The sequence below is a fragment of the Zychaea mexicana genome (genome assembly GCF_025766255.1).
Source record: "Zychaea mexicana strain RSA 1403 chromosome Unknown BDB00scaffold_21, whole genome shotgun sequence".
Lineage (NCBI taxonomy): Eukaryota > Fungi > Mucoromycota > Mucoromycetes > Mucorales > Lichtheimiaceae > Zychaea > Zychaea mexicana.
The window spans coordinates 271,711-282,852 of NW_026516684.1; the positions used below are offsets into that span (position 1 = coordinate 271,711).

Genomic DNA, 11,142 nt, shown 5'->3' on the forward strand with positions numbered 1-11,142 from the left:
TGGATGCTTCTTCGCCTTCTTCACACCACATCCGAGTTGAATGCGATATGAAGAAGGGAAGAGTGAATGGAAAAAGGATTATCAGTTAGTAAGTCTCTTCTTATTGAGATGTTCGTCTTTCATTGAGTATTAAAGAAAATATAGTACTTCCCGTAATCATACAAGCTTGGCGCCTTGGGTTGTCATTTCAGTCAGTTCCAGCTCATGTGGATGGTATTCCTGCAATACCCAAACAACCAGAGCGGTGTTCCCCTCCCCACCACCGACTGTGCCGTCCTCGCTATCCCCATTGCTCTTCGTACCCCTTCACCCCCGGTGGCTGTAGCCAGTGCCACCAATGCCCCACCCACCCCTTACCTTTACCCGAGGAAACCATCCACTGAGGTGTCTTCCAAACCCGTCCCGCCAGACGGTCGCCACACACAGAGTGCAGCAGGCGGCAGCACGCACACGAAGGCCGCAGCAGCCCATGACCTATTTTTTTATATTGACTAATAAGAGGCACGCATGAGAGATTTGAGCTAATGATATTACATTCATTTATTTTTACCTTCATGTCCTTCCCGAACTAATCTCCAAAGCCATCCAGAGACGAGACGGCCAGCCACACACAAGCACGAAAGAAAAAACAGCCTAAATACGGAGAAAGGTGTAATATGATTAGATTTTGATATTAGGTTTGGTTGTTAATTGCCGCACTAAAGATACATACCCTGAACGCTTTCCACACCATCGCGTCAGTTGACGCATCGAAAACGCCAAAAAGAAAAGCACGCACAGAACGCGACTGCAGCAACGTACAACAGGAACACCAGAACGGAAGAAGAGGAGGATCAGGAGGAGGAGGAGGAGAAGAGCACCGACAGAACCACGAAGCACCGAAACGAAAGAAAAAACAGCCTAAATACGGGAGGTATAAAGGAAAATGATTAGATGTTGATAACAGGTCTGGTTGTTAATTGCCGCACTGAAGATACATACCCTGACGCTGTCCACACCATCGCGTCAGTTGACGCACTGGAAGACGCCAAAAAAGAAGAAAAGCACGCACAGAACGCAACAGCAGCAACGAACAACAGGAACACCAGGACGGAAGAAGAGTAGGATCAGGAGGAGGAGGAGAAGAACACCGACAGAACCACGAAGCACCGAAACGAAAGAAAAGACAGCCTAAATACGAGAGATATAATGGAAAATGATTAGATGTTGATAATAGGTTTGGTTGTTAATTGCCGCACTAAAGATACATACCCTAAACGCTTTCCACACCATCGCGTCAGTTGACGCACTGGAAAACGCCAAAAAAGAAAAAAAAAGCACGCACAGAACGCAACAGCAGCAACGCACAACAGGAACACCAGGACGGAACAAGAGGAGGATCAGGAGGAGGAGGAGAAGAAACCCGACAGAACCACGAAGCACCGAAACGAAAAAAAAAAGAAACTGCCACACCCACATCGCACCAAGCTGCACACAGCAGCGCGCAGGACAACACCTACTGGTCAACTAAAGGAAACAGAAAAAAAATCATTAGAAAACAACCCTTTATTTCGTGTCATCACCAAGTAAAAAACTTACCGATCAAATCGTCGAACCAGCCATCAAGATCTTCTGCCTCAGCGTCGAGTTGAGCATTGAGAGCAGCAAGATCTTCTGCATCAGCGTCGAGCTGAGCACGGAGAGCAGCAAGATCTTCTGCGTCAGCGTCGAGCTGAGCACGGAGAGCAGCAAGATCTTCCGAACGGAGAGAAGGGAGAGAAGAGACGGAACCACTGTCATCTTCCTCGGCCTCGGCGGCAACTTGAGCACGGATGGCATCAAGATCCTCTGACGTGAGGAGCGGGAGAGAAGAGGCGGCGGGTTCTGGGGTGGCGGTGGTGGTTACGGCGTCGGTGGTGATGTCAGATTGGGAGGGGTTGATGAGAGCTAAAAGCTCATCATCGGTCATCGCTATATAGCGTTGGAGGTCAGACCGAGTTGGGGATTCACCCTCAACTTCTATCGGCTGCAAATCGGCAGGAGAGTCCTCGGGAGAGTCCTCGGCTGCGCGATATTCCTCACCATGATCAGGCAGGGACACGCCCAAGGCGGTATGCCACGATCGTTCTTGTCGTGATGGCAGGGACGAACGCACAAAAGTGGTCGTATGCTCATATTGCAGGGACGAACACGCCGAAGCGGTCGTATGCTCGAAAAAGTATGGATTTTCGACAGAAGTATCACCTTCATGCCGCACATCAGAAGCGTCCACCAACAAAGCCGAAGAAGGCATTGAATTGAAGGCTCCAACATCATACGACACAAAGTCATACGATGGATCCTCCATCTGCACATCTCGATCAGAGAGCGTGTCGTCTATGTGTTCTGGCAGGGACTGACGCGCCGAAGCGGTAGTGTGCTCTAGCAGGGACTGACGCGCCGAAGCGGTAGTGTGCTCTTGCAGGGACGAACACGCCGAAGCGGTCGTTTGCTCTAGCAGGGACGCGCATGCCGAAGCAGCCGTATGCTCTGGCAGGGACGCGCATGCCGAAGCAGCCGTATGCTCTGGAGGTTGCAGGGACACGCATGCCGAAGCAGCGGTTTGCTCGGAAGAAGATGGCAGGGACGAGCACGCCGAAGCGGCCGTATGCGCATCTGGAACAGACAACGAAGGCATCGCGTGGTTGTCGACAAGTTCAAGAACACGGGAGCCATGCATAAGCAGAGGGGCCACAGGCTGATCTATCCTCACTTCAGTAGAGTCAGAATTACAGGAGCCATGCAAAAGCAGAGGGGTCGCAGACTGATCCACGTCGACAGGTTCAGGAACACGGGAGCCATGCAAAAGCAGAGGGGCCGCAGACTGCTCCATCATTACCGTAACCATGTGCTCATCTTCCACAGTAATTGCATTATCGACTGTTGTTATTGATTGGTGCGGCTGAGAGACATGAGCGGAAGCCGCAGCAGCAGTCGGGAGCAACGCGTGGGGCTCAGGATTCCTCATTGCACCCAGGTGCTCAGCACGTCGCGCGGGCACGTACTCGGTTGTCAGAACACCACGATTAACATCAGAGTCAATCTCCCAGTCAATATCCCAGCAATGATAAATACATACCGGATTAGAAGAACGAGGCTGTCCACCATACTTTACACTTGGCCGACGGATCGCATGCACAGGTTCAGTGGCAGTAGTTGAAGTTGTGGTGGCACGTTGCGTGAACAACGGCGGCGGAGGCGGAGGCAGCGGCGGGAAGTCTAATGGCGGAAATGGCCAAGAGAGGAACAACAACAACTTGAACGGGGCATCAAGAATCCATGTGCGCACATGAGTGCAACACTCGGCACGGACGACAAAGGCCACAAGGGCAACGGAAACAGCGATGACAGGACGGGACAGGGCATATCGGTAGATAGCGGCCACTGTTTCCTCAAAGATACACAGCAAGATACAAAGCAGAACGAGCTTGGCGAAGAGGGCGTCAGATACGGTGATCATTGCGACAGAATGTAGTAAAAAGAAGCTGGTAAAGAAGAAGACCAGTGGGTTGGGCAGGCAACACTTTCTTATCAGTCGCCGTGCGCAGCAGATTGAAGCGCCGACACAATTTTCGCGTGAGGTGTGCCTACAGCACCTTTTCACCTCTCATCGTGACATGGTCTTAAAAAAGAAAGCGCGATTCTTTCTATGTTGCTGTTTAGTAACTCTGGGCATCTAGATCATTATAACCACTTTATTTTTATTACGATAGCTGTCGCATGGTTTATCACCAAACCATATGACCTTACTCAGCTCGATGGCCTACTTTGTCAGGTTGTCAACTACAGACAATATATGCTTTCATAAAATCTTTATTACTTTCGCTTTTTGCTAGATATGTGTGATCATAGCCATCTTCTGCTCATTCCAAAACGGTACAATAATAACCAAACGATTGGCAAGCTGGGAGGCACAGAAGCTCGAGATAGTTGGCCTGTGGTACTGTACGAAATACTAGCGGTCCTTCCTCGCTTCGCTCGGATGAATGAGCCCCTCCGCTTCGCTCCGTGTCATTCAACGAAAACGCGTCGCAAGGGGGTTCCCCCCTTGACCCTCAAGTGGGGGCAAGCCCCCCAAACCCCCCTGTGGAGCGAGGTTAGATCAATGTCTTGGTATTAGATGCTTATTGTCTGTTTTAAAAAACAAAAGCAAGATCATTGTGCAGTGAGAAGTAGTCTATCATAGGAAAGTCGTCAAAGTTGGATACTTAACTATCTCCACTTTAGAATGCAATGCGAAAAGAAGTGTTGACAAAGATGATGTAGTGATATTGATAAAAAGAGAATAGGCGAGAAAAAAAGAGAATAGGCAATATAAAAAAAGAGAATAGGTGGTGGTAACAAATGAAAAATAGGCGATATAAAAAAAGAGAATAGGCGACAAAAAGAATTAGAGAAGAACTTCATGGAAAACAACATCTCGGATGTTTTGGCCTTGCTGACCCGCGATACTCGAGTTCTCGGGATCTAACATGAATCTGATGGATGAAGGCGTGCGGACGCGTGACATGGCTACATAAAGTAGACCATGCGTGAACGGAGGTTCAGGCAAGTAGAGGCCGACAGTGTTGAAAGTTTGACCCTGTGCCTTATTGATGGTCATAGCGAATGCCAGGCGAACAGGGAATTGGGTGCGTTTGAAGAGAATGGGCGAGCGTGTTTGCGATGGTGTGAGTGTTATGCGAGGGATTAAGACAATGTTGCCGGCATGAGGTCCAGTGGCTATTTCAGCTTCAAATACATATCTTTGAAAAGAGCGTACAATCAGCCGTGTCCCGTTGCAGAGACCACTTTGGGTGTGCAAGTTTCTCAAAAGCATAATTGGGCAACCGACTTTGAGTTTTAGCAAGTGTGGTGGGAGGTCGGATGGATTCATGGAATTGAGCAGCTCTGGTGGGTATGTGATTTGATCCTCTGGATCATCCACAGTATCTGCGCTCGGGAATACGTGGATGGTGCCTGGGAAATGGTCGAGTATCAGATCGTTGATCGCTGAAACGTCGACATTTTTTGAAGTTAGAATGGAGCGACTGATGAGGTAATCGCGATTCACGTGTGGTGCGTCAAGGCTGCCGTAAATGGCTTCGATGAGCGATTTAAGCACTGCTGTACGATCTGCGAGCGCGACGCATTTGGTATCACTGGAAGGACCTATTACCATATACTTTACTGTGAGTACTACCGCTTAATACTAAAAAACATGCAAAGTAGAAGAGAGGATACAATGTTGAGTACCTGGCAAATGTCAACACCAAGGACCATAATTTTTCCACCAAATGGAACATCGGCAAGCGCGGGATCGTCATGTCTCATGAGATTTGGATACGCTTGTACGTTGATACTTGTATTGATACTTGTGTCCAGCGTGTTTAAAGCGATGACACTTCTCATATGATGAAGGACGTGAAGTGAGCTTCATCTCGTGTTAATGAAGGTTATCCCCTTAGATCTTTCCTCGAAGCGATACCTGTCTACTCACATAGTCATACATTCATGTAGAACAAATTTCCTGATCTGGAGGAGCCACACATTTCGGCGCGTCATAAACGTGAGAGAGCAATCTGATTGGATAGATTGAACTGGCTCAAATGCCGTGTTCATTACTACTATATAACCGCGCATCCGCAGCAATCATGGGGCTCTTCTTCCTCTTCGTCAACTTTTCTAAACCAAAGCTATTCAAGGTGAGTGTCATTGGAATGGATTAGAGGATCGAAGAGTGTATGCTTATGTTGGTGAGTGAGAAGAGCGTATGAAACCGGTTGTGAGTATACAGTGATTTCTTTAAGATCCGTTTATCTCACTTTCTTTCTTTTTTGACACAGACTTTCTTTCGTCTTAACCTGGTCCTTCTCCACTCAAAGCACAAATGCAAGAGTAAGTACAGTACAATATGGAAAGTTTGAAGTGTACTTTGAGGTTTTGCATGTGGATGTGATATACGAAAGAAGATATGAATTTCGACGTGTCTAAAGAAGTGTGTGTACAGCATACAGTCGCTAATGTTATCCTCCTTTCTTCTCTGCTACTACTATAGGATTCTGACTTTTTGAAATGGTTGGTTCGGTTTGTTGTTTGCATCCCACCCTTAAACATAAGCAACAACTGTAAGTACGGTAGGGAATGAAATGTGAGGATGAGTTGGAGAGAAGTCGAGTGTCTGTTGGAGGTGCTGATGCCATGACGTGTCAGGAATAGTTGCATATTAAGAACAGCCTGCTCATGATCTTTCTTCTTTTCATTCTACTTCAGGTTTCGCTTTATGCTGGTTGGGTTAATTGTGTCCTGCGGACAAATAACAGATAGTAAGTATAAGCAAAAGGGAACTTGAACATTGGTATGATAGGTGAGTAGGATGACATGGGTGTTGGGGATGACGCGTCAAAGGTGTGCAGTGTGTACAGCAGCGTGACGGGAAAGGGCTCCTGACCATGACGTATGCAATATGGCAGTCTCTCAAAAAAGTTTTCTTCCTCTCCTCCCCTTTCTTCTCTTATTCTTTTTTCAGAATTGGTCATCCCCTTCTTGCTTTTCCTCTCTCTAACTCAAGGCTCTCTTCCTCCAAGCCAAGGATGTCATAATAGTAAGTATCGCTGTGCTTGTGTTTGTCTTTGCGTGTTTGAAGAACCAGGAAGATGTCTGCCGTGACATGTCAAAAAGTGTATGCAGCTGCTCATAGATGTTTTCTTTTTTCTAATAGAGGATGGCTCTGCGGTGATCTGTTTGAACTTGGATTGGCTTAGACCCCATCTCTCTCTGTCTATAACTTTGCTGTGAAACGACAAAACAAATGTAAGTCAGCTTGGGATGGAGGAGGATGGTAATGCCGTGTCAAAATTAAAGATAGCACAGTGGGTGCAGCCCTCTAATGATCTTTTCTTTTTCCAGCTAGAAGAAGTGTTTCTGTCTTGGCTGTGATTCTCTGCTCTACACTGGCTGGGTGTTCGGTTCTCCTGTGTCTCATCGTAGAAGTATAGGTAAGTATAGCACGATAGAATCTTGTATGTGTGTGGTTTAACAGTTTCCCATTAACTGTTCATCTCTTTCGTTTCTCGGAATGGCGATAGTGCACAGACACCTCCATGCTAGTCAAGATTGATGCTCCACTGTCATCCCGCTCCTAGAAGCCGACCTGTCAAGTAGTCCATCGGCACTGGTCAAGATCTATCCATCCATCTGGACGGTGGCGTGTGCTTTTTGCTTTGACTTGGACCTGAGGAAGTCCTTAAAAGCCTCATCTTCTTCTTTGCGTTCTTTATATATTTCATCCCCCCTCCCCTTCCCCTTGCTCTGACCCAGGAAGTCGTTAAAAGCGTCTATTGCGTTCTTTATATAGTTTATCCCCCTCCCCTTCTCCTCCCCCTTTGCTTTTCTCTCGCAGTTCCTAGTAGCCTCTGTCTCGACCCATCTTCGGATGTTGCATCGTTTCACGCGAACGGCTGTTTTTCTTACTCAGGCTGCCTCCGGGCGTAAGTCCTGCTTCATTTTAAAATTCCCCGCGCCCACGGGTCAAAAGTGCGGCCGAGGTCCCCCATGAATTTGGGGAATGCTTTGCGTAAGTATTTACTTTCTCTTTTTCTGTCTGTGAATTTACATGGATGAGAGTTTCCTTTTTTGGATTTTTCAGCTAACTTTTATAATAAAGATACAATGATAGTCACTAATGTGGCTTCTAAAGACATATATGCCACTTGAGGACTACACTCTCGACTTTTATGCATTTATGAAGCATAGTAAAAAAAGCGTTTCAACATAAAAGAGAGTATAGAAAATAAAACGGTATCCAACTTGCATAACCATGCTTGAAGATGCTTGGCACCTTGTTTTGAGGAAAACAGTGTCAAAGCATTCAAGCTCTTTGGTGCTTTCCGTGCTTTTATTGGGCGCGCCAATAGCTTACTTTACTTCACTTACTCTCCGTGTAGCATTCATTAAGATGACTGTTGTCTATGTTCCTGAATAACTCAATTTTAAGCGATGCAGCAATATTTTAATAATACTGACGGTGGATACTTGACGCCAGCCATTCAAGACTGAATAAAATAGAGCATCAGTATTGCTAGGAGTTTCTTATCAATGATACCGCTTTCCCTTTTGATCGTTTCTTAATTAGTGCTCACGTCTTTTATCAGATACAAGTCAGTGGGCCCTCTAGGCACTCCATGCAAACGCTAATCTAGAGTAAAAGTATTTCAAACGTCGCTACTAACAGGCTTCGTGCTCTTCTCAGCGTATTTACTCTTATTGGACATGTAGAGATTAACTTTGCTTGGTTTATATACATCGAAGCTCAGTACGAGCCATTTCTAGGGGGAGCACTATGCAAAGTGTCACCGCGCGCTGCATGAATTTGCTGTCATTCAATTTAAACGAAAGAGAGAAGAACCTTTTGTTATTTCTTCCCGAACAACCGCGGCTCCTGTGTTTCCGGAAACAAATGCCTAACCGTAAAAAACCATTTAGTGGCAAAGCCAAGAAAGCGCAATTACAAGCAAAAAAGTTACGCAAAACCGCCCAAGAACAACGCGAAAATTACTATGGTATGCTACAAAGATTATCACGGAATGGTTTTAAAATGTGGGCGGTGTCGAAGAAAATGATAAAGTGAGTTTAATAATTGAAATCGCTCCTTTTTTTTCGATTCCACGTAAAGCTAAAAAAGCAGAATCGGAGGACACAGCAGCAGATCAACGTGGGGGATTGTCTCAATCGTTTGTCAAAGCATCGGCACCAGCTTTACCCACAAGTTATTCGTTGGATGGCCGACGCGGTGGCAGCAGTACCGGATCGAGAAAGTAAAATAATATGGAACCCTCTTTTTTTAATTTCTCGCTTGAGAAAAAGTGATCAAAGGCTCAAGGATTGTAGCGTACTAAAATACTGTTTTATATATTTCTTTCTTAAAAGGCTTGTATCCATGTTTGAGAAATTATCGGGCGAAGCTGTTGAACGCTCACGGCTACGGAGCATGAAACCTTTCGAGCGGTTGCCACAGGTAATCTAAAGTGTATCAGAAGATTTAAGAAGAAAGCCTGCTCAATGACAAGACAAACGCGCTATGTGTAGACTGCATTGGAAATTGGCGTCGATTCGTTTTCAGAATCCATCGATTTTCCCAAGCGACCTTCATGGAGCTATGGCATGAGTAAAGAACAAGTAGAAGCGGGAGAAACCCAATACTTTGAAAATTGGGTCAAAGATATCTATGCAAAATACGGTGACGATGAGCGCGGGCAATTAAGCTGGTTTGAACATAATCTGGAAGTTTGGCGGCAATTGTAAGTACCCAGTTATACTTGTATCCTCATGTATCCGCTTCACTGATGGTCCTCGCTAACATGTATTCAAATAATTCTTATGATTGCTACGAACCCATTAAGATGGCGTGTGCTGGAAATAAGTGACATTGTGCTTGTTGTTATGGATATTCGACATCCACTCTTGCATTTTCCACGTGCATTGTATGAATATGTCACGAAGGATTTGAAACGCAAAATAGTCGGTGTTTTTAATAAGGTACGCGTGCGTGCGCTTCTCATACATCAAAGGGAGCTGATCATAATGGTTTTGTTCTGTTGGTATGGAAATTAGGTGGACCTAGTGTCTGAATTTACCCTGTTTGCATGGACGAAATACTTTGAGGAGCAGTTCCCCGAGCTACATATTGCATCTTTCAGCTGCTATCCACGTGATGAAAAACTGATCGATGATACCAAAACATGTAAGTTGTTTACTCAAGTTTTTAGTATATGTGTATACTGATTACTATTTATCACTGGATGATGCTGATGATCAGATGCTCTCAAGATGCGTGCAAAAAGACCACGTGGACGATACTATCGCGCTCACGGTGTACGTGCCATACTGGAGGCATGCAAGGATGTTAAGCTGGAGAAACAAGGCTTGGATGTGGATTGGGAAGGCTTATTGGCTCGATTTGACAAAGACCACCATGCTTCTTCGTCAGCCAAGTCGGATGACGATGATGATGATATTGATGATGAAGGAGATGATGACGATAGCGATACGGGTAGTATGGTCGGTTTAGGTACGTTCTTTGGGTGAGAGATGAACTTTTCCCCTTGGATATTGTATTAAGAACAATCACTCAACATACACATTTATGCGATAGATGATGAATTCAGTCGGATCATGGACATTTCGACGGAGCAGGTAGTTCCACACAAGGAATATGTTACGCTAGGTCTCGTGGGTCATCCAAACGTGGGCAAATCGTCGTTGATCAACAGTATAATGCAGCGTACAGTAGTCAGTGCGAGTCGTACGCCAGGTACAAAACTTAGTTCATACTCTTATTTACTGTATAAGCTACAGGAAAGTAATTGACAATCCAGCGATTTAGGTCATACAAAGCATTTCCAAACCATCCATCTATGCGAAAATGTCAGACTGTGTGATTCACCTGGCCTTGTTTTCCCCACTTTACTGCCACGTGCGCTCCAGGTAAATATACCAACAATCCAGACTAGACAAGGGGAAAAATGTTTCTCACTATAAGCAGGCGAGGAGTAAGAGAAAGAGAGACACTCTAACGACTTGTTATTTCCCAGGTGTTATCGGGGATGTATCCTATCGCGCAAGTACAAGAGCCATATAGCGTTGTTCAATACCTAGCGGAGCGGGTACCCGTGGAAAAGATTCTATCTTTGACCCCACCGGATTTGGAGAACGCATTATCGCACAAGTGGTCAGCCTGGTCTATTTGTGAAGGTAAACGAATTGTTTTGATGTATTATTTGAAACAGTTTTAATTAAAAAGATAATCGAATTATTCTAGCATATGCGATCCAACGAGGATTTTTCACCGCACAAGCGGCCCGGCCAGATGTTTATCGAGCTGCAAATACGATTCTACGGTTTACTACAGACGGGCGGATTCTCATGTCTTTTAAACCAGTGGGCTTCTTTACCACGAGCAAATATGAGAAATTACGCGTTCAAGAAGCGGATAAACAGCAACAACGTCGCCGTCGGGATGACAGTAGTCAAGGTGATGCATCATCCGATGAAGACGACGAGTCTGGCGATGATAACGGTAGCAAGAATCGAATTGATATCCAAGGTGGCGCGTTTGCACTTTTAGCTGATGAATCAGACGTGTAA

The 11,142-nt window shown here is 45.7% G+C and overlaps 4 protein-coding genes across 4 annotated transcripts; 2 read left to right on the forward strand and 2 right to left on the reverse strand.

Moving 5' to 3' along the window:
- Positions 1 to 203: 203 nt before the first annotated feature.
- Positions 204 to 1,036, forward strand: BDB00DRAFT_814340 (uncharacterized protein; the record flags this gene model as incomplete). Its single annotated transcript, XM_053122837.1, has 4 exons — positions 204 to 491; positions 551 to 633; positions 713 to 900; positions 982 to 1,036. Coding segments are annotated over 2 exons (310 nt in total), but the record flags the coding sequence as incomplete, so codon positions are not given.
- BDB00DRAFT_814342 (uncharacterized protein) lies at positions 881 to 1,622 on the reverse strand. Its single transcript, XM_053122838.1, has 4 exons — positions 1,579 to 1,622; positions 1,321 to 1,506; positions 982 to 1,047; positions 881 to 900 (listed from the first exon to the last, which is right to left on the reverse strand). Exons 2-3 carry the CDS (start codon positions 1,456 to 1,458, stop codon positions 1,006 to 1,008), a joined length of 180 nt encoding a protein of 59 aa, XP_052981629.1. The 5' UTR covers positions 1,459 to 1,506; positions 1,579 to 1,622; the 3' UTR covers positions 881 to 900; positions 982 to 1,005.
- BDB00DRAFT_899576 (uncharacterized protein) lies at positions 1,282 to 3,554 on the reverse strand. Its single transcript, XM_053128543.1, has 2 exons — positions 1,579 to 3,554; positions 1,282 to 1,506 (listed from the first exon to the last, which is right to left on the reverse strand). The coding sequence occupies exons 1-2, from the start codon at positions 3,476 to 3,478 to the stop codon at positions 1,496 to 1,498; spliced, it is 1,911 nt and encodes a 636-aa protein (XP_052981630.1). The 5' UTR covers positions 3,479 to 3,554; the 3' UTR covers positions 1,282 to 1,495.
- Positions 3,555 to 8,455: 4,901 nt separating this feature from the next.
- On the forward strand, positions 8,456 to 11,142 carry BDB00DRAFT_870516 (uncharacterized protein; the record flags this gene model as incomplete). The annotated part of the gene is made up of 11 exons (XM_053126713.1): positions 8,456 to 8,558; positions 8,672 to 8,813; positions 8,926 to 9,013; positions 9,085 to 9,296; positions 9,399 to 9,534; positions 9,610 to 9,739; positions 9,815 to 10,066; positions 10,151 to 10,309; positions 10,382 to 10,482; positions 10,590 to 10,749; positions 10,817 to 11,142. 11 exons carry the CDS (start codon positions 8,456 to 8,458, stop codon positions 11,140 to 11,142), a joined length of 1,809 nt encoding a protein of 602 aa, XP_052981631.1.